Genomic DNA, 26,109 nt, shown 5'->3' with positions numbered 1-26,109 from the left:
TCCTAGTTATCTCCAGTATACAACCAGTGTTCTCACCATGACACACTGGCCTTTCATGAGTCAATTATGACATACTACTTTTATAGAATCATGTCCTGACAGCATGTGCCCCATCTCCCTGACCATAATGCTCCTGATATGTAAGACTAGTCCCGGTTTCCCAGATACAGCATGCCCTTTAATGCTTCTCTACTTAGTTAGGTGATAATTCTTCTGACCTAAATGGTTATCCCACCTTTCTGTCTGGTGAAATGCCACATGAGTGTCAAGGTTCACGTCAAAACTTCATCTTTTCTGTGAAGTTTTCCTTGATTCCTAGGCAGGATTAGTTTCCCCTTTTTGTTTGCATCCTTGGCTCTTTGTGCTTGTCTCTATAACAGATCTTCTTATATAATAATGAAATTAGTGTTACAGTCTGTCTATGCCACCAAAACATGAATACATTGCTTCAGTGTCGATATTTGTTTCTGTCATAGTTTCTGGTATGTACTTTGTGCTCGATGTGCACAGAAGAATGAATAAATGTTCTGCCTTCCTACCGAGGGCTGCATTACACATTGGGAGGCAACATGGAAATATTTGTACTAAAGCTACTGAAGAACCTCACTAAACAATCATTTGGGATAGTGCTTGTGGTCAAAAGATTAGAGGTGATGTTAAACTCCACTGATGAAACATTTTTTTTTAAGAAAGCAGGATTTATTGAGAGAACAGAAAAGCTCCCACAGTAGGAGGAGACCCAAAGGGGTTGCCCTAAACATGTTTTTAATTTACCTTGAGTCTTGTTTTCTTTGTCACCATAAAAAGTTACTGCATTTTCTCTCCACTCCAAAATTATTTAGTAACACAAGTTTTGAAACAAATGGATGCATCTTGTCTTGCAATTTCATTAATGTGGCATTTCAAATGTGAGTATTTCATAGCATGACTAAGAGTAAATTGCAAATAGCCAAAGATTATATAACACCTAAATTGACTGTACGACATCTAACATTGTCCACCAACCAATAGGTTTATTGTGCTGTCATAACCATGATGATGCTCATTGATATTTATCCTCTCAGGAAACTGAGATAATGAAAGAAATTATGCAAAATGGACCAGTTCAAGGTAAGCTTTGTTTTGTCTTATTCATTCCTTTAATAAACAACTTTACATTGAGCTCATGTAAAAGGAGTTTAATAAATGAAAGAAAACTTTTACGTTAAGTGTCTTCATAAGGTTTTAACAGTTCTAAAATCAGTGTAATTGTGGGAGATATGCTCACCAAATAACTTTATTAGCTGCCATTATTTTTCCAAAGGTTAGACTATTTATATATTGAACTTTTAAATAGTAAGGGCACATTTGATGAAGTCTGCTAAGTCTTTTTAAAGTGATCATGGACGAACAGAGAGTCAAACATAAAATGCCAAGTCAAACATAAAATGCCATAAAATTTACAATGAAACTCACTTTTTCATTCAATGATCTTTAAGAATCATATATGTATTTACAAAGGGGCGACCCAACAAAACCCAGAATTAGCTTTTGGCAGTACACTCAGAATTTGTTCCTCCAGACCAAACGGTCCACCCAAATTTCTATCTGGAAGTTTTGAGAAGGTTGCACTATTTGTGGAAGAAACATCTTGAGTTGTGACAAACACGTGATTATTCTTTCACCATGACAACACACCTGCCCACACCATGCGCTGTGTTCAGTAGTTTTTTAAATCAAAAACGACGTTTTTGATATAAAAATGACTATATTTAATTATACTGAATTTAATTATACTGAATGTTGACTGACTCCATGCCCCACCCTCCCTCTTCACCCATCTCACCCCAAGTCACTTCTTGTTGTTTGTTTGTTTCTCCGAACAAAAAAGCCTTCAAAGGGAAACATTTTGCCCACGTGGAAGAGGTGAAACAGAAAATGGCAGAAGCACTAATAGGCATCAAAATTCACCAGTTCAAAAACTGTTTTGAGCAGTGGAAGAGTATCTCAATAGGTGTATTGCATCCAACTTGAAGAGTACTTTAAAGGTGACTGAAGTTTAACCATGTAAGAATAAGTACACAAGTTTTTACAAATAAATTTCAGGGATTTTGGGGCGTCCATCCCTTGTATTTTCTTCCCTTCAGTATAAATGAATTAGGCAATAGATTGAAATAAATTGAGGATTAATATTAACAACAAACTAGATAATTTTCTTTTTGTATGTGCTCAAAATAAACCAGATAAGCTAGTATAATTTTTCTGTCTTACAAAAGGCTTTAATTTTGATCATTTTTATAAATGTATTATTGAGAGTAATCTAACAGCAAATACTAAAATAATACAGTGACTTACTGTACATTGACTTTAATTTACAAAATATTATCTCTGATGATAGTTATTTTTGCTTTGAAGTTTTATTTTGCAACAATGGCATGGATAAGGATAAATTCACAGAATATACTTTCTGTGTAAACATTGCCTTGAGGCACATAGAAGAGCAAATCCAATAAGCCCTAAAATGGAAATTTAGATTGTGAACACTGAGGGGCCCAAAATATTTTATCAATGCAGTGGAATATAAAATAAGCCCAAATTAGATATTAAACATTTGATATATACTTGAGTAACTATTGGCCAGTTTTTGTTTTTGTGAGCATTGATCTAATTAGTATTGGTCCAAAATATGGCAAGAATCATGGATTTTATAATTGTGTTGGAAGAATTTTTATTGATCATTATTCTTACCACTTAGCATTTAAAAGAAACCAAAGCTCACAGTAAATATGTTCTGAATTTAATTTTAAAAATCCTGGGACTTTATGTAAAACCTAAAACAAATGAGGAGAAGGCTTTCTTTCCTTACAGTTGTGTAATTTGTTTACTGTTACAGGAGTGGAGGAATTCAAGTTTAATCTCAATGTGTGCTCATTAAGTGGTGCTTGTGTGACAGATTTGAAGGAGCATAAATATTTAACCTCAAGGCCACACTCAAAAATTTCAGCTTTGACATTTGCTACTTTAACTGACTTTGGACAATTTACTTAACTACTCAAATCTTCAAATCATTGTATTACAGATCATTATTTTTTTTTCACTCTTTTTTTTAATCAGTCAAAAAATTGGATTATAATTATTTAAAATTGAGACTATCCTAGTTTCATTTTATGCCTATATACTTGCATGCTTATGTATTTCACACATTGAAGCAAAAATAAAGAGTTATAATTTCCAAATAATAAAATAAAAATGTAAATTATTGAACACCCACTTAATCTGTCTTCATGCATGCTATAATTCTGTATCATGAGTTTTCTGCAGTTTCCCAAAAGTAAAATTACACTATAGTAGTTTAAATAGTTAGTTACATGTTTGTGGGTTTACCAAGTCTATCTTGGTATCAGAACTTAAAGAAGAAGCTATCTTTTAGTTAATTATGATGACTTCTCACCTTCTTTAGTTTTTCAGCAATGAAGAATATATTTTACTCATGGTACTTAAAGAAAAGCTGAATTATAAGACCTAAAGAGGTCAATGGTTCTTTAGGAAAGAAAAACCACAAGCAATATCTTCATATTTTTATAAATGAGTAGAATGCTGGCTTGATGCCTCTTGCTGTAGATGTACTGTGATTGTCTGCTCATTTTTGCCTGGCCTAGCGAACAGCATTTCCCTCGTCTCAGAACAAAAGAATGAAAAAGGCAATAGAATGCTGAATAATAGCACTGTGTACATACTTCTAAAATCTGTAGCATTAAAAATAAGTATAGGTGATGGAGAGAGAACAAAACATATAGTACAAATATAAAAATTCTTAAAATCCTATGGGAATGTGTTTAAAAGTAGATAAAGAAGATTTAACCTCTTTTGAGACTATTTGAACAGTGTCAGAAAAAGTATGGAACATTAAAAAAAAAGAAATAAAAAGTGGAACATTAGAAAAGTTATATTTAACCTTAGAGTGTAAGCTCTTTTTAAAAGGCTCTGTCAAATGCTTGTTACCTTAGTTTCTATTTTATTTAAAATGCAAATTATACTGAGATAGATAAGCATTGTACACAGTTCTCAAGGTATAAGTATGTCATCCCAGTTTAAACATTTTCAATTCATGCCTTCTAGTAGCAAAGTTTAAAGTCTTCACTCTGAATTGCCAAGCCCTTCAACAAAGCAGTACACAATAGAGAGAAAAAGTCATCTAGGTGGAGAAAAGGAGAGTTTTCTAAAGTATAAGCTCTACTTTTTAAAGCATATAAAGTTGGCTTAGCTCTCCAGAGCTGGAAGAATGAAAATTTGTCAGAGTATCCTTTTGACAAGGGTTTCTTTTTTTTTCTAATTCAAACTCACCAAAGAAAAATTTGTATTTACTCAAAAGAATTAAAGACAATTGCGTTAAGCCCAGTCTGCTAGGCTCACCCTTCTCTGCTAGCTTAATTGGGGTCTTAAAAGGTTTGTGGTAAAGCACAAGGTTAATGGAGAAACAGCAATCACTGACAGTGTAGAAGGACTTTACTGCAAGGGACTCAATTCCTAGTAGTAGAGCCTCTGTTGATTAAGACTAGATGGCATTTTAAAGGCATCTTGTGCACTTAAGTAATATTCTAAACAGTTAAAAGTTGTTTTGATAAGAGAAAAATAAAATATTGCAACCAAGTAAGAAAGAATATTAGGCTGAATTACACAATTTCTTTTTAGCTTTAGCTCCTTGCAATTTACTCATTGATTGTTCTGTAAAAATTTTTAAAGATGATTTGTTAAGACTGTGACATTTGTCCTGTTGGTTTTTATTTTAGCCATAATGCAAGTCCATGAGGATTTCTTCCATTATAAGTCAGGGATATATAGACATGTTACCAGCACAAATAAAGAATCAGAAAAATATCAAAAGCTTCGGACACATGCAGTCAAACTCACTGGGTAAGGCAATTTCTTCAAAATTCTTATTTCATGCTTTTGGAAAGAGGAACTGAAAATAAGAATATGTAGTGCATTTAAATACCAGAATTCTTCTTTATATGAGAGATTCTGATGCAAATGAAAAATAATCTAAACTTTACCACTATTTAATCATTATTTTAAAGTCCAGTAAAAGGCTAACTCAGTAATCTGGGAAAAAAATGTTAATTTCCTGTTTCTCACTTTTACTTGTGAACATGTCCTTAAGAATTTGTTCTAAGGGCAAAGAAAATATATTATTAAAATAAATTATACATTTGGCATAATCAAGGGAAGAGTGCAAATCCAACGTGTATTATCATTTGGAAAGAAGCTTTTGAATAGAATTACAAATGACAGAGATTAAGCAGATACAGAGGGTAAGGTCACCTTTAATTTAATGTAAGGTTATTATTTTATATTTATGCAAGAATTGTGAAAATTAAATTGATAAAATTTGTAAGTAAAATACATTAATCTATACAAGGCTAAGAAAGACATTCAAAATCTGTTTGGTGTTTGCATTTCAAAAGTAAGTAATTTCACAATAGGCCCCATTCTGAAAGACCATGGTTATAAAACCAGCTTCCCAGAGCCTTTGCAATCTTGCTCTGACTATGCCCAGTCTACAAACTCTTTCTTATAATGTCTTACTTCTATTTAAATGGCATGCTACAGAAAAAGCTGTGGTTTTTCTCCCCATCAAAAAACTCTCCCTCTTCTCATCTTGCTTTTTGGTACATAACTGCATTCCTGTTGAACATTTCCTTCCTGTCTTAATTTTATTGACCTGGTAAAAACCAACCTACCTTACAACCCAATTGTTACCTTCTCCATTCTGATCTTGGAAACATCTTTGAGTCAATTCTATGACATGCAGACAAGTTATCCTGGGGAATGTAAAAATATGTGTATCTTAGAATTGAAAAATGTGATATTTCACTTTAATGTAGGATGTTGGTAAACTAAAGGTGAAAAAAACTACAGATAGAACGAAATGTGAAAAATATGTGTAATATACATATGTATGTATATGTACATGTGTGTGGTGTGTGTGTGTTTTCACCATCCAGAGATCACCTCCACTAAAATTTTGAGTATTTTTAATATATATATAATTATATAGAAGGAAGGAAAAAAAGAAAAAAAGAGAAAGATGAGAGAGGAAGGAAGGAAGGTGGGTTTCTTAGAAGAATAAGATGCTGCAGTACTTAAAATTGTATTAAAAAGAATATTTTGCTAATGTTTTAATTAGCAGCATATAAAAATAATGCTTCTCAAAATTCTTTAAAACACTGGATATTTTCTTTTTCTATTTAACCACTGCATAGTTTTGATTACTCAGCATCATTCCTCTTTAGAGGCCTATGATAACTTTCTAACACCCTACTTTCTTAGGTTATATGGAACAAAATGCTTGCCTTAATTTTTTTAAAAGTATCATTTTATAAAATGCATATATGCTCACTACTAAAATTAACAACCTAGCAAGAAGATAGTAAAAAAAAAATCATCTCAAATCATATTAACGCTCAAAAATCACTATTAGCATAACATTGGTTAAAAAAAGTCAGATAATTATCTTTCTCTTTGTTAATAAAAAATTAGAGAAACATACAAAAATAGAAAGACAATACAGAATATAGCATTTTATTTATTTTTAATTTAAATTTTATTTTAAAGTTGTGGTGTACAAGTCAGAAAGAATATAACATTTTAAAATACTGCTATTCAGGTTAATTTTATTTGAATTTAATACAATGTAATAAAATGGTATGGAATGACATATTTTTTATTCTTCTACACAAGTGATACTAGTTCCTAAAATAATTTTTTTACTGTAAAGAACCCTTTCCAGTTTATATGTATATATAATTAGAGATCAGAATTATCAATTTTAACTATGTATTTTAATATCTATTGATTTTTTGCTAGCAGATAAGATAAGGAAATTCATTACTCTTATTTCTTCCCATCTCTCCTCCTCTCAGACAGATCATATTTGTTAGTCATATCATTGTTTTTCCATATCAAGGGATTACAAATTCTGCTCTGAAACCATAATTTCCATAGTTGTTTATATTTGCTTATATACTTAATAAAGTCAATGATAATAAGTATCTTTTGATGATGACTTTCCTGTACTTAAGTTTAATTTCTATTAATTACTTTATCTGACGCATTTTACTTCTAATAAATTTTTGATTTACACAGCAGTCTCTGGTATCTAATTTCTTGTGTTTGAGGACATGTTTGTTGTGTTAATCAAGAATAACTTGATTAGGTATAGAATCCTGAGACTTGATTAGGTATAGAATCCTGCTTTGCAGAGATTGCTCCAGGGTTTCTGCATTATGTCTTCCTGCAGACAAGTCTCAGGCCAGCCAGCTGTTTTTGTTTCCTTACAAGCGACATTTTGTAGACAAGCGACATTTTTTACTTGACTTTTCTACTTGAGTACTCACAATAATGTTTTTAATCCTTACCCTATTCACTTTTTAAAAGCACCTGTTTTTGCATATGCTGAATTTTCTATATTTCCTATTACCTTTCTGATAATAATATTTCTGTTCCAGTTCTTTATCATCTCACTATATGTGATTTTCTGTGTTCTGGTCCACCTGTCCCTAAACATTTAGTATATTTGATGTTCATTCTATAAATCACCTCATCTCAGAAGTTTTTTAGATTTTTTTCCTTTTCTTTCTCTTGGTTGTCTTTTTAAGTCTTTGAGTTATATTTAGAAAATTTATATATGTAATTTCTTTGAGTCTATGTCTGACTTCTCCAGTTTCTCTGAATAAATCCTTTAGAGCTCTATATTCTTCATTTGTCTTTTCCTGAATTCTTCTTAAACATTTAATCTCAAATCTATGCATTTTACTCTCCGACTTGCACTTCCTATCTTTCCAGCCTGTAATTTCTGCTACTCTGACCCCACAGTCCTACACATACTTCCAGTGAGTTGTTCCATTGACGCAATCACCATTTAATGATTCCTCTTATCTTTGACACCCACACACTTTTCCTTATTTAGTTAAAATTTCACAGTGAATCATTATAATCACTCTTTCTTATATACCTTGAACTCTTCTTTTCCTTGCTTGACTCATCATATTAACTTGGCAAGAGCTCAGCTCTGGCTAAATTCAAGTCAGCCCATTTTGGATCCATAGCTGTGCATCTGGGCATAGCTGACAAAAGCTTGCAACTCTGCTGATTTCCCTTTACTTTATAATAACAAATTTCAAGTAGGCATCTAATATTACCATGCAATCATATTCTGGCTTCCTATTCTCTTTATTCTTCCTGTTGTGAGTGTTCATCTCAAAATGTGTCCTTTTCCTTTGAAACCTCAATACGTTTCCCCCTTGCTGTTAGCTGATAACCTTATGTTCTGTTTCATGGAGAAGACTGAAACAAACAGAAAACACTCCTCAGTACCACAAATGCCACCTATCAGCATGCACTCACTCATAATCTTCCTTCCCATCTCTTACATAATGAAGCTATTCGTGCTCTTATCTAAGTCCTCTTCCTGTATTGTAGACCCAACCCCTCTATTCAAGAACACGCAGAGACAATTTTCCCTTGTTCTTTTCTGTAATCCATTTTATTTCTACCACCATACAAAAAAATACTGTTATTTCTCAGATTTTAAGAAAAAAACTTTTTTTTTTTACTCCACTTCCTCCACATCCTACTTATGTTCACTCCTTACAGCAAACTACTTGCAAAATATGCCTTACTTTTTCCAATCCTTCCTTTCCTGTTCTCTCTTAAGTTGCATGAATCACTTTTTTCTTATCCCCTTCCTCCTCATGAAAATATTCATTTCAAGTTTATCAATAGCTTCCACACTGCTAAATCTGTCCATCAGATCCTGGACTTGCCCATCACTTCCACCTGACTGTTCCTTACTGGCTACAACTTTGCAGTGTTCTTTGTGGGTTTCCTTCCTTCCTTCCTTCCTTCCTTCCTTCCTTCCTTCCTTCCTTCCTTCCTTCCTTCCTTCCTTCCTTCCTTCCTTCCTACTGTATTTCTACACTTTTTAATGTTGGCGTATCCCTGTCTCAGGTCTTGGTTCTTCTTTTTATTCTATTCTCACCCATTCTCTGGTATAGTCTCTGAGCTCATTATGACTTAAAGTACCATCTAAAAACTGATATCAACTAAATTTATGTCTCAGTCCAGACTTCTTTCTGGAACTCCGGACTCATACATTCCATGGCCTATTTGACATCCTCACCTGGATACCTTCCTAGGGAGGTAGGAGCTTCAAATGCAGCACTTCTAAAATTGAACCCATCATCTTCCCCTTTATCCTTGTGAAATAGCATCAGCTGTTCTTAGTGGATGACAACTCTGTCCTCCCATGCTCTGGTTGCAAACCTTGGAGTCACCCTTTATTCCTCTTCTTCACAACTCACTTTCAGAATCCAACTATTTTTCACTATCTGAACTACCACTATCCTTACCTGAGCCATCATTACCCATTATTTTGTACCTGGAATACGGAAGTACCTTCTAACGGGACATCTTCCTGCATTGACTTTTGCCCTTTGGCAGTCTATTCTTAACATAGAAAACAGTTTTCTTTTTAGAACATTGATCAGATATTGTCACTACTTTGCTCTGAAACCTACAAATGTTTTCCTATTTCCGTCAGAGTAAAAACCAAGGTCCTGACAATGACTTACAGGGGCCTATGTGGTACAAGGGCTTCCTTGCCTGCAAACTCCCACCAACTTTCTGATCTCAACTCCTACTCACCTGTGCCTTGTTCTTCCTACTCTAAGGATTCTTTCATTTTCAGGAACATATACCTCAAGGCCTTTCTCCCTTCCTAAAATAACCTCCTACCATTATGTCTTCAACTCCTTATTTTCTGTCCTTCCATCTAATATCTGCTCAGATCTCACTTTCTCAGTACGGCCTCCCTGACTGCCCTATTTAATTTGCTACTTGCCCTCTGCTCCAACAAACCTGACCCCTTCTTTACTTCCTCTATATTTTAAATTTTTCCTACAATTATCACTTTCTAACATGCTATATAACTTAATTGGCTTTTTATGTTGATCACGTACTGTCCAGTTTCTTTACTAGAATGAAGTTGCGTGAGAGCAGGTGTCTGTAATATGCACTGATGTGATCAAACCACCCAATATAGTACTTATCTATTGTACACTTAATGCTTTTTCTATTCAGAGAATGAATTATTTTTTAGCTTATGATCTGGAGGAGAGAGCTGAGGGACTCCTCAGCTTTGATTCCAGTTTGTAAATGTTGGACCCATGCTCACAGAATACACCTTTTCTCTTGTCCTGAGAGTATGTCTGCCCTCAGTTCATGGCTCAGATAGTTTGGTAGGACTTATCATAAATCCCTTGCAGTAATCTTTGCTGCCATGTGGTACTCTTTGCCTTTCTTTTTCACTTTACCTTTTAACCATCTCCCCTGGAAGGCTGGTCAGAACTTTGACAGCCCAATTGACTTTCAGTGGGTTTTCTTTTTTGGCTGACTTTCCATGAGCAGTATGGGAAGGAACTGATATCTGATTGCCATAACCTGTAAGTGGCCCTCATTATAAAAATCTTGAGTATTTCTGGGCTGTCTCACATCCTTTGAAGACAAAATTTGTCCTATTCAGGTTCAGAGGTGAAGGGAGACAGTTGTAGTGAGTGCTGTCTCTTAGCCTCCATTTTTACTCTGGTGCAGAAGAAAATGAGTTGTTCTCTTATTCCTCAAAATTTTGTCATGTGATTATGGCTGTTTGATCAATTCATTCAAGATAGAAGGTATTGAGGTTTTAAAATTTGTTTCATTTCATCTGTCTTTCCATTCTTAATTGTTTAATGACTTTTCAGGAAGGTAAATGAAATAAAAATGCATTTATACTGCCACTGTAACTGGAAATTCAGCTCTACTTGAGTTCTGTTTCTTATCAGTTCAGAAGTCCCATTCCTTCGAAACTTCTTCTTACATATTTCATTATCAATTTTTGCCTACTCTAAGGGCGTCCTTGATCTAGAAATTTTTTTCCAACACACACTAAGTGATTTATTGAATTTTTCCTGTCATTCAGAGAATTCTGAAAATGCCAACATTGTCTCAGAGCCTCACTCGATTTATCAGAACTGATCATAATCATCTCTACCACCCACTTAGCCTTGCTACTCCTGTTCTCTTCATTCTACTTCTGTATTCATTTATGCTCAACTTGAACAAAATATAAATATATTTGCATGTAATTGCCTTGCCATTTTTTGTTTATCCTCTATATTTTATGTATCTGTTGCAGTAGTGTATTCACTTTTATAAACTCCTAGATAATTAGTACCTTTATAAATTTACTTTGCCTATATGAGAAAGCTAACTCTGCTGGAATAAAATTAATTTAGGAGAATATGGTTATTTATTTTTACAAAGATTTTTAGGTCACCTGGGTATTGCTAGGTGCCCTGGAGCAGTAGCTTTTAATTCATTTATCCATTAGTAATTCCTGATTTGGTAATGACTACATTCAGGAAATTAATGTGTCAGTGAATTAGAGAGTAATCAAATAGCTCAAGTAAGTTAAGGTTCCTTTTCAGAGAACTTAATACATAACTCCTAAGTAGTACCTAACAAATTTATCACAACAAATTCTGTTTGCTGCTCTTTCTGTATAAGACAAAGCTATTAGATTTAACTTACTGAATAAATAAATTTCATCTTCTATCAAGCGCCCAACATTGGGGAGTACAAGGAGGATTAATTCATAGCCTGCTCTTAAGGAATTCAGAGAGTGAGACAGATACATTCATAGCTGATTCTAGTAGAAGGCGATAAAGGCTATATATTCCCCGATATAGGAAGCATAGGACTGTAGAAGGTAGATATAAACTTGTAATGTCTTTCTTTGCTCCTAATAGCCTTATTTCACCCCCTCTTTTTTCTTTCCCAAAACCCTGTTCATCCCCATTATGAATACTATAGTTATAAAAGCTTTTAATTGAATAAATAGTGCCATCTATTTGAGATATAACTTTATTTTAGACACCAATAAAAAGAAAATATTACTGATTAAACTGAGCAGCTCCATTGATTGTAAGTTGGATTTCAATTTCAGAGTTGTTAAAATGATAAAACACAATGTGTGAATTATCAACAAAATATGGCAACTGAGATTTTCATCCTAGCCAATGTTCTCTCTCCTATGTTCTGATTCCACATCTCCATGCCTATCATAGTTTATCTTATGTCCCTGTCCACTGAAATTCTAAGCTTTTCTTAACCCCCCCAAGTCCCAAGTTGGTAATGTAACACATTAATGTCATTTGCTTTTGCATGATTCTTAGGAATCACTGCAAGAACTCAAATGGATACATTCAGCAGTAAAAAAATGTAAAAATCAAGGGAAATAATTGGGATAAACATTGACTTTTCTTCCTATTTTAATCCTGTTTGTATAGCAGAATTTTATTAAAGATATACAGACATACCTCATTTTGTTGCACTTTATTATCTTTGCAAATACTGCAATTTTTCTTTTATAAATTGAAGGTTTGTGGCAACCCTGCAAGGAAGAAGACTATTGGCACCATTTTTTCCAACAGCATGTGCTCACTTTATGTCTCTGTGTCACATTTTGGTCAATCTCACAATATTTCAAACATTATTATTATTATATTATTATTGTTATTATATCTGTTCTGGCAGTGGTCCCCAACCTTTTTGGTTTCAGGGACCAGTTTTGTGGAAGACAGTTTTTCCATGGACAAGGTTGAGGGGGTGGTTTCAGGACGATTCAAGCACATTACATTTATTGTGCACTTTATTTCTATTATTGTTGCATTGTAATACATAATGAAATAATTATGCAACTCATCATAATGTAGAATCAGCGGAAACCCTGAGCTTGTTTTCCTGCAACTTGACAGTCCTATCTGGGAGTGGTAGGAGACAGTGACACCAGAAGTGTGCTATTATGTCCAGTTTACTCTGTAATCTCATTTTGGTTGTTGTCACTGAAGAAAACCTTGCTTCACGAAGATAGGATGTTGGAAATAGAAGCCTGCTTTTCAGTGCTGATCCGTCAGGAGGCAGAGCTCAGGTAGTATGCAAATGATGTGGAATGGCCTTAAATAGAGATGAAGCTTCACTAGCTTTCCAGCCACTCACCTCCTGCTGTGTGGCCCAGTTGCTAACAGGTCACTGACCAGTATTTGCCCAGGACCCAAAGCTTGGGGACCCTGTGTTACAGGGATCTGTAATCATTCATTTTCACTGTGACTATTGTAATTGATTTGGAGTGCCACAAACCATGCTTACATAAGACAGCAAATTGATAAATGTTGCCTACACTCTGACTGTCCCACTGATGGGCCATTTCACCCATCTCTCTCCTTCTCCTTGGGCCTCCTTATTCCCTGAGACACCACAATATTAAAGTCAGGCCAATTAATACTCCTACGATGACCTCTATGTGTTCAAGTGAAAGGAAGAGTTGCACATCTTTCACTTTAAGTAAAAAAAGCAAGATAAAATTAAGCTTAGTGAGGAAGGCATGTTGAAAGCCCAGACAGATTGAAAACTAGGCCTTTTGTGCCAGTTAGCCAAGTTGTGAATGCAAAGGAAAATATTTTTCGGAAAAAAAATTAAAAGTGCTACTCCAGTGAACAAATAAATGATAAGAAAATGAAACTGGCTTATTGTTGATATGAAGAAAGTTTAAGTGGTCTGCACAGAACATCAAATAATACACTACATTCCTATAAACCAAAGCCGAAACCAGAGTAAACCCTTAACTATCTCCAAGTCTGTGAAGGCTGAGAGAGGGTGAGGAAGCTTCAGAAGAAAAGTCTGGATTAGCAGAGGTTAGTTCATGAGCTCTGAAGAAAGAAGTTGTCTCCATAACATAGAAGTACAGAGTGAAATAGCAAGTGCTGATTGTAATAGCTGTAGTAAGTTATGTAGAACATCCAATTAAGATCACTGATGAAGGTGGCTATACTAAATGGACTTGCAATATAGATAAAACAACCTTCTGTTAGAAGAGGATGCCATCTAAGACTGCTGTAGCTGAAAAGGAGACATCGATATCTGGCATCAGAGCCTCAAAGAACAGGCTGATTCTGTTGTTAGGGACTGGGCATTAGTAGCTGGTGACTTGAAGTTGAAGGCAGTATTCATTTATCATTTCAAAAATCTAGAACTCTTAAGAATTATACTAAATCTACTCTGCTGGTATTTTATAAATGGAACAACAAAGCTTAGATATAGCACATCTGTTTATGCATGGTTTTCTGAATATTTTAAGTCTACTGTTAGGACCTACTGCTCAGGAAAAAAAAAAAGATTTCTTTTAAAATATTACCATTCAGCTGGACCTGGTGTCTCAGCCTGTAATTCTAGCACTTTGGAAGGCTGAAGCGAGTGGATTTCCTGAGCCCACAGGTTCAAGACCAGCCTAGGAAACTTGGTGAGACCATGTCTCTACAATAAAAAAAAAAATTAGTCCGGTGAGGTAGCGCACGCCTGCAGTTCCAGCTACTTGGAAGACTGAGGCAGAAGGATTGCCGGAGCTCAGGAGGTTGATGTTGGGGTGGCCATAAGTGTACCACTGCACCCCAGCCTGGGCGATGCAGTGAGACTCCAACTCAAAAAATAAATAAATAAATAAATAAAATATTGCCATTCATTGACAATGCATCTAATCATTCAAGAGCTCTGCTGGAGATTTACAAGGAAATTCTTGTTGTTTTCCTGCCTGCTAACACAATATTCATTATACAACTCATTGATTAAGACATAATTTAAACTTTTAAGTGTCATATTTCATGAAATACATTTTGCAAGGTTGTAGCTACCATAGATATTGGTTCCTCTGATGTATCTGGACTGAATAAATTGAAAACCTTCTGGAAAGGATTCACCATCCTAGATGTCTTTAAGAACATTCATGATTCATGGAAGAAGGGCAAAATATAAACATTAATAGGAGATTGGAAGAAATTGATTCCTATCCTCATGGATGACTTTGAGGTATTAAAGACTTCAGTGGAGGATGTGCATGCAATTATAAATGATGCTTGCAAGGAATTCAAATGCGCCAAAAGGTAAAACAAAAACAAAAAACAACCCTATTAAAAAGTAGCCAAAAGATATGAATAGACACTTCCCAAAAGAAGACATATGAGCATACAACAGATACATGGAAAAGTGCTCAGCCTCACTAATCATCAGAAAAATAAATCAAAACCACACTGAGATACCATCCAACTGCAGTCAGGATGGCCATCATTAATAACTCAAAAAACAACAGATGTTGGAGAGGATCCGGGGAAAAGGGAACACTTTTAGTGGGAGTGTAAACTAGTACAACCTATGTGGAAAATAGTGTGGTAATTTCTAAAAGATCTAAAAATAGACCTTCCATGTGACCTTCTCCTGGGAATATACCCCCAAGAACTAAAATCATTCTACAAAAAAGATATCTGCACACACATGTTTATTGCAGCACTACCCACAATAGCAAAAACGTGGAACCAACTGTACTACTCATCACAAGTGGACTGGATGAAAAAAATGTGGTACATATACATGATGGAATACTACATGATGGTACATATACATGGTACATATACATGATGGAATACTACACAGTCATAAAGAAGAACAAAATTATGGACTTTCAGCAACTTGGATGGATTTAAAATCTATCGTACTAAGTGATCTATCACAGAATCAAAGAACTGAGTGCCATGTATCCTCATTCATAAGTAGACCCTGAACACTTATCATAATACTATACGGAAGTGATTGACAGTAGTGGGACACTGCCAGGGAATGGAGGGAGTGGGTCACATAACATCAATAAGGGTACCTGATCCCAAGCCAGGGAAGTGGGGACCAAAGGGAAGCCCAAACTTCACCTGTACCATGATCACCTATGTACCTAATCCTAAATACCCCACATCTTTAAAATACCCCACATCTTTAAAATAAAAAACAAGAAGTGGAACCTGAAGATGTGACTGAATTGCTGCAATTTCATGATCAAACTTTAAAGGATAAGGAGTTGCTCTTATGGTTGAGCAAAGAAAGCAGTTTCTTGAGATAGAATCTATTCTTGGTGAAGATGCTGTGACCATTGTTGAAATGACTACAAGGGATTTGTAATATTACATAAGCTTAGTTGATAAAGCAACAGCAGGATTTGAGAGGATTCACTCTAGGTAGAATTGAAAGAGGATCTACAACAGTAGAATGCTATCAAATAGCATCACATACCACAGAGAAAACTTTTATGAAAGAAAGAGATAATTGATGCAAACTTTATTGTTCTTTTTACTTTATTTTGTCATAGAGATGTGGAGTACAAGTCAGGATGAGGTACACAAGTAATCAACATGCAGGTGGAGTTTGGGCCTCCAACTTGTCCTCACTTCCCCTGGTTTAGGATCAGGTACCCTTTATGTTGTCACGTGACCCCTACCCCAGCAATAGCCCACTACTGCTGATTCCTCCCTTGAAATTGCCACAACTTTCAGCAAACAACATTCTGATTAATCAGCAGCCTCAACATCAAGACTTTCAACCAACAGAAAGATGATGATTTAGTGAAAGTTCAGATGATTGCTGGCATTTTTAAACAAAGTATTTTTAAAAACAAGGATCTACATTTTTAGACAAAATGCTATTGCATACTTAGTAGACTACAGTATAAACATTATTTTTATAAGCACTGGGAAGCACAATTTCACATGACTCACCTTATTGTGATATTTGCTTTATTGTGTATTCTGGAACTGAATCATAATTTTAGACATATTTTTGCCATTGCTCAATAATATTGTATGTGGAAGCTTATTTAGTCAACAAATTTATTGAGTACTTACATGTGTCAGGTATTGTTTTAGCTACTGGGGATATATCAGTGAGCAAGATAGACAGAGACCCTGGTGTTCATCAAATTTATGTTCTACTAATTGATGTGTAACTTATAGGCAAATAAAATTATATTTTATAATGGGCCAGAGTTTTGGGGCTAACTTTGTGTATATATGCGTGTGTGTGTGTGTGTGTGTGTGTGTGTGTGTCTAGAATCGAAATGTCAACTTTTTACTTATATTGAGTAGTGACTCAGAGAAAGGAGACAAACTATTGTGAAATGGCAGCTGAAAATAAAAAAAATAGAAATAGTAAAAAAAAGACAGATTAAGAAATAACAAAGACATTTTCCAAGTTGATTGTGATAATTGCTAGCTTTGTTCAATGCAATTGCATTAAAATGCATTAAAAATGCTAGAAATTGGGCATGTTTCCAACAATTACTGTGAAGATATTTAGTTTGAGTGACTCATCAGAAAATGATGTCAGAAACTTTGATGCAAATACATTATATAACATAAAAATGTGCACAAATAAAATGTTTTTGAAATTTCTCTTTTCTATGTTTTCTACAAATATTAAGAGAATCCATGGTGTTCCTGATTCTATGCTGAGTAGTAGGCATGGTGAGAAAAATTAAAAACAGTCCTCTCCCTCATAGTGCAACTGGATTAAACAAAAATGTATTAAAATATAAAATTAAGAGACATTTTACAAAAGCAGAGTAGAAAGCGGTAAGAGGGCATGTGATAGACTTGATCTGAAAAATGTCCCTGAAGAAATAAAGTCTGAACTGAGATTTATGGATTGTATAGAAACAGGCAAAGAGAACAGCTTGAGTAAAAACCCTGTGGTTACAAGACTGTGTGAACATAAAGACGATTGTGTTTGCTGAAGAACAAAAAGCAAGACTTGTAGGCCATTTTACAGATTTTTAGTAAAGAATGTTAAGTACTGGCTTAAGGAAATAAAGAGCAAAGGAAGGTATTGGAGTATTTTAAGTAGAAAGATGGGGTGATCTTTATTTGCTATATTTAAAGGTTGCTCTGACTGTAAGAGTGTAATATAAAGACACACATTTCAGTAGTCCAAGTAAAAGATACTTATCTGAACTTAGTAAGATGGTGGAAGAGTTGGGGAGATGCAAGTGGATCAAGAAATATTTAAGGAGAAAGGCTACCAGATGTGATGTAGGTTTATAATGGAACACGGTGAAGGAGGTGTCAAGGATGATCATTTTTAGAATTATAACTTGATAAATTGGATAGGAGTAGTGCCATAAGATGGGATGGGAAAGCAGTTCACTATGGGACTTGATGATTTTGAGGTGCCTTTGCAACATGAAAATACTGATACATATCGAAGCAGATAGTTAGACACAAGGCGGATTAAAAAAACCTGGAGTTTGTTTATAAAAATTATGTGTTTCTTCTCACATGTATTCCACAAAATATGATTCCATAAAAATGGTATCAGCCCAAGTTTTATCTAGAAGTTTTGTGAAGATTGTGTCATGATTTGTGGAAGAAACATCCCAGGTTGTGGCAAACAGATGACTGGTGCTTCTACCATGATAGCACCCCTGTCCACACCATGCTGAGTGTTCAGCAGTTTGGGCCAAAAAAAGTATGACCCCTATTCCCCACCCTCCTTATTTATCTGATCTTGTCCTGAGTGCCTTTTTTGTTTGTTTGTTTCCCTTGATGAAAAAGTCCTCAAAGGGAAATGTTTTACCAATGTGAAAAAAGTTAAACAAAAAATGGTAGAAACACTAGAAGGTATCAAGTTGAGGAGTTCAAAAACTGTGTTGAGCGGTAGAAAAGCATCTTGATATGTATGTTGCATCAAAGAGAGAGAACTTTGAAGATGACTGAAGTTTAAATATGTAAGAATAAGTGCCTATATTTTAAATAAATAAATTCTGGGGGGTTTTGGTCCCCCCTCATATACTGATCTCAGAGGAGAGATTAGAGTTGAACATTGATGGAACTAAGCAGAATAAGAAGAAAAGAGAGACTGATTGAGAATAAGTTATGAGCAAATTCAGTATTTATTGACTAGAAAAGGATGAGTCTACGGAGACAGAGCAGCAAAATGGGGAAAAATAAGAGAGAGTTGCTAGTGTAAGATTTCTTAGAAAGTGGGAAAACTGAAAGTGTTGGAAGTCAAAGACTAGGTGTAGACATTGGTCTCAGAGAGAATCTCAATTGGTACCTCTATTGTATAATGAGTGAAGGTGAGGTCAGATGAAAATGTGTTAGCACAGGGTAGTGGTAAGTTGAGGAAAATTCCTATCCAATTACCTCTTTTATCTCCAGGATGTAGATGGTTAGGTTATCTGTAGAAGAAAGAGGTGGTGGGAGGAATGCATTGATAGAAATTGGAGGAAATAGATGGTTTGCTGTGGTCATCTAGATAGTTAGGACAGGAAGATGCCCAGAAGAATCCAGAGTGTCAGACATTGGTAATAAGAACATTCTGCCCTCTTGTGTGTGCTTTCTGCCGTTGCGGTCAATGATGTTTGCTGTATATAGAGAAATGATGAGTTCATCCAACACAGATGGTTTTCCAGATGGGTGTAATAAAAAGTCAGAAAAAGAAGGGATTTAGGGCATGAATATTGATATGTTACTAAAATGACAGAATGCTTAGTAAAACTGCTGAAAGGATTTGAGAGATTTGTAAAAAATAGAAAAACCATTGGGCTAGAGGTCATGATAATTTTAATCTCAGTGATTTTAGGACTCTGATATTTTTATTTGTTAGATTTTAAAAATAGTTATTTGTGAGAAAATATAAAAGTAATCATGTAATAATAAGAAAGTAATATTTTACAGGTTAAAGTATAGTATTATAATGTGTCTAAAAAGCATGGTTTTCTATATTGGGCGCATAATTATGTTGCCATACTGATTTTCTATCATATAGTCATAAACCTATGATATCTCTATGTATGTATCTATCTATGTATCTCTCACTATCTATGTATCTATCATTATCTATCTATCTTCCATCTATCTATAGTTAAAGATACTCACCCCTTAAGACAGCATAAAAATAATACTTCAAAGTTGAATTTTTAAATGTATTTTCTTCATATTTTCTACGTATATACATTTCAAAGATTTCAGAAGTATGAATTATTATTGGACAATTACAAATTATTTGACATAGTTTTATTTGGGCCATCACTTGTTTATCCTCATACATCTTTTTATCCCCTCTGTCTTTTTTAATAACAACAGAATGCTAAGCCTGAATTTTCATGCTATGTTATGTTTAACCCCTGGCAAATTGATACATTCTGAGCAGATGTTTTAATTAGAGGTTTTTAATGCATGGGGAAGTCTAAGACAGTTGAATGAACATTTCTACTATGCTTATTTAGCAAATGCAAATAAATGTGTGATAATTAGTATAGACAATGCAAAAACATTTAATTTGGGTGTTACGATGTTTCTTGACTGCAAAATAGTTCTTTTTTGCACTTTTCTTTTTTGGCGATGTGCACTGGTTTGCATAACAGTAACTGCTGCCACAAATAGACTCAAAATATGTAATAGTTCACGTATGTTAATGGAAGTTTACTTCTTGTTCATGTAATAGTTTAAGATGGGTGATCCTAATTGTTGGGTGGCTCTCCTTTATATGGTTTCAGGGCCTCAGAGCTCTTTATACTTTGTTACTTAGCCATCTGTGAAAGTTATATGTGATCTCACCCAGCCCAGGGACCAAGCAAAAAAGCATGACGAGAACTCCTTGAATGCACTAGTTAAAGCCTTGACTCAGAAATGACACATAACTCTCCATTCATATAGTTTTGCCTAGAGCTCATTTAATGGCTTCTCCCAACTGCAAAGGTGGTAGAGAATTTAAAATATTTGACAGGAACATTTTTTTTTTTTTTTTGAGTTGGAGTCTCACTCTGTCACCCAGACTGGAGTGCAGTGCCGCTCCCGGGCACCGCAGCCTCGACCCGCTGGGCTCTGGCGATCCTTCCGCCTCAGCCTTCCGAGTAGACAGAATTACAGGCATGCGCTACCACGCCCGGCTGATTTTTTGATTTATTGTAGAGATGAGGTCTCGCTGCCCAGGCGGGTCTCGAACCCACGGGCTCAGGCAATCCACTCACCTCAGCCTCCCAAAGGCGCGGGATTACAGGCTGAGCCATCAAGCCTGGCTTGACAGGAACATTTTAATATCAGAACAAATAAAGCTATATTTGGAGAAGGATTCTGGATTTGCAAACATTTTAATGGAAAAATTTGAGACTAAAATTTTGAGTTAGTAAAGAGCTGCCTTGGCCAGTGGCAGTCAGGGCCTCTGAGATTGTGTGTTCTGTCTTGAAAGAGTGTTGCTGATATATTTTAAGAATCGCTGCTCTCTAAGACTGAATAACCAGGCATGATAATGCATGTCGGTAGTACCAGCTATTCAGGAGGAGGGAGGATCGTTTGAGCCCAGCATCTCAAGACCAGTGAGACCCTGTCTTAAAACAATTGAATAGCTGGGTGTGGTGGCTCAAGCCTGTAATCCCAACACTTTGTGAGGCTGAGGTGAGAGGATTGCCTGAGCTCAGGGGTTCGAGACCAGCCTGGGCAACTTAGTGAGCCCTTATCTCTACATTAAATCAAAACATTAGTTGGGTATGGTGGTGTGTGCTTGTATTTCCAGCTACTTGGAAGGCTGAGGCAGAAGGATTGCCTGAACCCAGAAGGTCGATGCTGCGGTGGCCATGAGTGTGCCACTGCACTCCAGCCTGGGCAACAGAGTGAGACTCTAACTTGAAAAGAACAACAATAAAAACAATTGAATAAAGTAATACCAACTATACCCAAAATCACTGTAGTAAGAATAAAGTAATACATGTATTTGATACCAACTATATCCAAAATCACTGTAGTAGAACTGTCACTAAACATAATCTTCATACTGACAAGATCCTTATGAGATGGAAATTATAAATCCACTTTGCCAGAAATAAGAGACTGAGACTATTTAAGAGTACTTTCAGGTTGACTGACTTTAAAATTAAGCCCACCAATACTGTGAAAAAAGGAACATCCAGTGTCAAGTTTCCTCAATGTTTTGTTAACTCCTGTTTCTCCTAGGTTTTTTCAAGCAATTGCTCTATTTTCTCTTTCACTAAAACTTTCTTTAGGTTAAAAAAAATACACTTTTTTTCCTAACATATTCTTATTTGCTTTGACACATATTTTAGTACACACATTAAAGTTTTTGCTTAACTTTTCAACAAGAAACTCTTTAAAAACATATAATATGTGTCAAGTACTATGTTAGGCATCAAGAATACAAACACCAGTAAGATACTGATTCTGTCCTCAAAGTCATGAGAAAGAAAGAGAGAGAGAGAAAGAGAGAGAGACATTCAGTGGGGGAATGAGGGAGATAGACTGGTAATACTTATTGAGCAGTCAGGATGTCAGAATGAACATTAAATAGGAAGGCACATAATTCTAATTTTCAGGGCCAGAGAAAGTTCCCAGGAAGAGGTGGCATCTGCTGAGAAATCTAGCAGGGCAAGTAGAAAGTATTAAAAGTGTGTGGAAAGAAAAAAAAAAAAAAAACTGTTCCAAGATAAAAGAGCAGCAAATACACAATCTCACAGTGAGGTAAAATATGACATGTTATGAGAATCTGAGGGACCTTATTATGGGTAGGGTATAGAGCGAGGAGAAATCCAATAACAAAAATGAGACTGAGAGGTAGCCATGTCAGAGAAACAGTCATCTGTCTAATGATGATAACTTACCCTGGAGCCTGTGCTGGCCCTGACTTCTTCACTGTCTCTGAATCTGCTTCACATTCTGCCACGATCTCTATATTAACTCACATGCCTTTGCAGCCATGGTGTTTGGTTGACAGTGTAAGTTTTCCTTCTTAGAAGGGTCCATGAGACATCACCCTACCCCAGATCTTGTAAAATGATGTTCCTAATAAAGAGACCAACATGTCTTGCACAGTTGCAAGCAGCTCCGTTCAGCATCCTAGTTCTGAGTCATTCTACTTTGAGATAAATCTGAGATTAGAAACTGTGACCAAAGAAAAGAAATAGGATTTCAGTAAACTACAAGGCAAGTAGCAGAAACCAACTAGAATTCAAAAAGGATAAAGAATCTTTCTTTCACTGACTCTTTGGCAGGACTGAAGTCTGGTCTATATATACCTACATCTGTCTGACCTCGAAGTACTTACAGTCTAGTAGTGAGGTCAGCCACTTAAATATATAATGTTGTAAATGCTTTGTTTCTTAAATGAATGGTATGAAGCTATAGAGGCAAAGAGGTGAATCTCTTTTGAGTGTGTGCAGGTACCATAGAGATGGCTCAAGTGGAGACTAGAGGGGGAAGACCCTAGAATTTAGGGTGACTATGTTAGTTATTCATTTACATACCATCTACTGCGAACTCTTTATTCTTGCTATTTTTTTTTTTTTTAGCAGAGTTCTTAAACTCTTGATATGTATGAACCCATAATGCATTGGAAACTGTCTTAGTTTATTCAGGCTGTTATAATAAAAGTACCATAGACTGAGTGGCCTAAACAGCAAACACTTATTTCTCACAGGTTTGAAGCCTGGAAAGTCCGAGGTCAAGGAACTAACATATTTTGTATCTGATGAGGGCCTGCTTTCTTGTTCATAGATCTTCTTGCTGTGTCCTCACATGGTAGATAGCGTAGGGGTCTCTGACAAAGGCACTAATCCCATTCCTGAAGACTCCACCTTCATTACTTCATCATCTCCCAATGTCCCCACTTCCTAATACCATTACACGGGGGGGGGGGGGAGGGTTAAGATTTCCAGTATATGAATTTTGGAAGAGAGACACACAAACATTCAGGCCATAGAGAAACATTAACCCTTTATAATATTGACTAAACCCAAGTGTATTGTTGGTTTTCTTAATTTTATTTTTAATGGTTTTAACTTTAAACAATCTAGAATAAAAAGTTAAAATATTGTCCACGTTATATATTTTTAAATTAATTATGTCAAAAATATACCTGAAAGATATTTGGGTGAGCGATGTTTCATAAATGTCTAATTTTTTTTTCAAACTCTGAGCTAAAAACCCCCGTGCCACACAATTAATAATACATTCCTTCATTCTTCTTTTAATGAATTTTATTGCTCATTAAATTCTCATATAAATTTATTAAGATTTGATTCTGGGAGGTCCTATTTAAAATATGTACTATTATTCAACTTCTACCACTAGGTTTTAATGCCAGGTGGTGCATGCATTGCTTCATTGCTCTCATTTTTGTCAACATTTATGCAGTTATTTTTTCTGTTTATTTTTTCCAGTGAGATTTATTTTTAAAAAATGCATAGCAACTTAAATTGGATGTTGTTTGTTTTATTTATAAAGATGATAACATAAATACTTTTTAGGGACTACTGTTAAGTAGCTTGTATTTATTTTCTTTAGAGAAATGCTAATTTTCAAAGATTCTGTTTGTAATAAATTCTGTTTCTCTTTTTTTCTGTGATAGTTTAATTAAGTTGGTTAAAAAATTTATCACTATTCAAACTCAAATGGTTTTATCCATCTAAGATCTATAAAGGACTATGAATTTTATCTACTCAATAACCTAGTGAGGAGAGAATTTAATAATAAAGTGATTTGCCAGAGATTACATACTGGTGAATACATATTCAGCTCAAGTCACTTCAATACTAATCTTGTTTAATAAACCATTGGGACACAACACAGTGTTAAGGCTACGGTGTTGAAGTTAGATACATCCATGTGAAAAACCTATTAATGCCATTTATTTAGATGTGTTTAACCTTTTATGTGAAGAATCAGTGAAATTGTGCAGACACAATACTCATATGCCTGATATATGGCAACCGTCAATAAATTTTAGGTATTATTAGTAATATCAAAAGTGTAGCAACTGGGCTATATTTTAATTTTGTTTTATGTATTTTAATAAATTTTAAAATTTCTATAATTCTCCCAAATATATAACATCTAAAATAAAATATCTAAAATATTTTAAAGTAGGTTGATAATTTTATATGGCATCCTCTAATAATAAACACTATTCAGACTCCTTCTTTGTGAATGAAAGCTGAACTTCTAATCTGAGATAATTGAATTGATTATGAATAAACCCATCATAAATGTAATAAGCAAACAATATCCTCTAAATAAGTCTTAATTCAGTCTTCATTTTTGTTTTCTAATACTTTCAAATATTTTCAAATATTTAAATTTGAAATTTAAATATTTTAGTTTAGCTGTTTTGACAATGTGTAATTTTATTTTAAGATTTGTCAACCAGTTATCATTACTATTGGTGATTAATTTCAGAATAAATTTTGCCTAGAGATAGAAAGAATTACATCCTGTCTTTTAATATCTTTCAGAATTTGAATGAATTTAATTAAAAATTTTAGCTTTAGTAATACTGTGTAGGTTCTTTAAATCCTGACACTTTTCTAAAACACTTTTAAGTGGGTTAAGACACTATTTAGTACAAAGCTTAGAGAAAATTAGATAATAAAAATATCTTTTATGTGTCAGAAGTGTAATTCGAAAATTCTTTGCTAGTAAAAACATCCAATTTTGTAGGCTTGTATATTTTTTGTCACACATTTGAAACCTACATAAATTTTTTTTTTTTACCTATTCCTGACTTGTACCTCACATCTTTATAATAAAATAAGTGAAACAAAAAATGAAACCTACATCTAGATTTTAAAATAGTATTTACTGTTTTCTGATCACAGAAATAATAATGTAGGTATTTGACATTGTTGAATTTAACATTTTTGGGTTTATGACTTGGAGTATGTTCCAAAATTCAGGAGCTATTATAATATATAATGTTTCTAAGACTCAAATTTGAATCATGATCTGTAAGGCTGGTGTTGGTAAGCAGGTAATTTAACATGCTTACTCCTTATGAATTCAGTTATTTGTCTTCCCATACGCAGTAACACGAAATTTAAAAAATAATAGTGTTTGCTTGAAAAAATGCTATTAAGTGATTGATAAAATTAGTGAAATTTTAAAAGGAAAATAACTTTGGTTATATTGGTAGGTACTGATATATGATATTGTATGCATTAAAACAACTCAAAATAAAACAAGAAAAACTTGTTTCATTGTTACTAAATTGTCCAGGACTTCTGAAACTCAAGAACACACATACATATGGTTATCTCTATATGTGTAATACAAACAAAACAAAACAAAAATATAATCCTGGGCTTTTGAACTAAAACATTAGAATCTTGTTGTTTAAGTACATTTTTAAATATACATATTGGTTTTAGGAATATTTTAA

General features: G+C 34.5%; 1 protein-coding gene across 1 annotated transcript in view; it reads left to right on the top strand.

The window, feature by feature from the left end:
• The window catches only part of TINAG (tubulointerstitial nephritis antigen), an 88,854-nt gene that overhangs the window by 38,413 nt on the left and 24,332 nt on the right, over nucleotides 1-26,109 (top strand). Inside the window, exons 8-9 of the mRNA XM_008063923.2 lie at nucleotides 1,065-1,110; nucleotides 4,770-4,893. Coding sequence (XP_008062114.1) covers nucleotides 1,065-1,110; nucleotides 4,770-4,893 — 170 coding nt within the window. The remainder of the gene's footprint in view (nucleotides 1-1,064; nucleotides 1,111-4,769; nucleotides 4,894-26,109) is intronic.

Source organism: Carlito syrichta, unplaced genomic scaffold (genome assembly GCF_000164805.1).
Source record: "Carlito syrichta isolate Samal-C Ts95f unplaced genomic scaffold, Tarsius_syrichta-2.0.1 Scaffold307141, whole genome shotgun sequence".
NCBI lineage: Eukaryota > Metazoa > Chordata > Mammalia > Primates > Tarsiidae > Carlito > Carlito syrichta.
The sequence above is the reverse complement of the archived record's forward strand: the minus strand, read 5'-3'. Positions and strand labels throughout refer to the sequence as shown.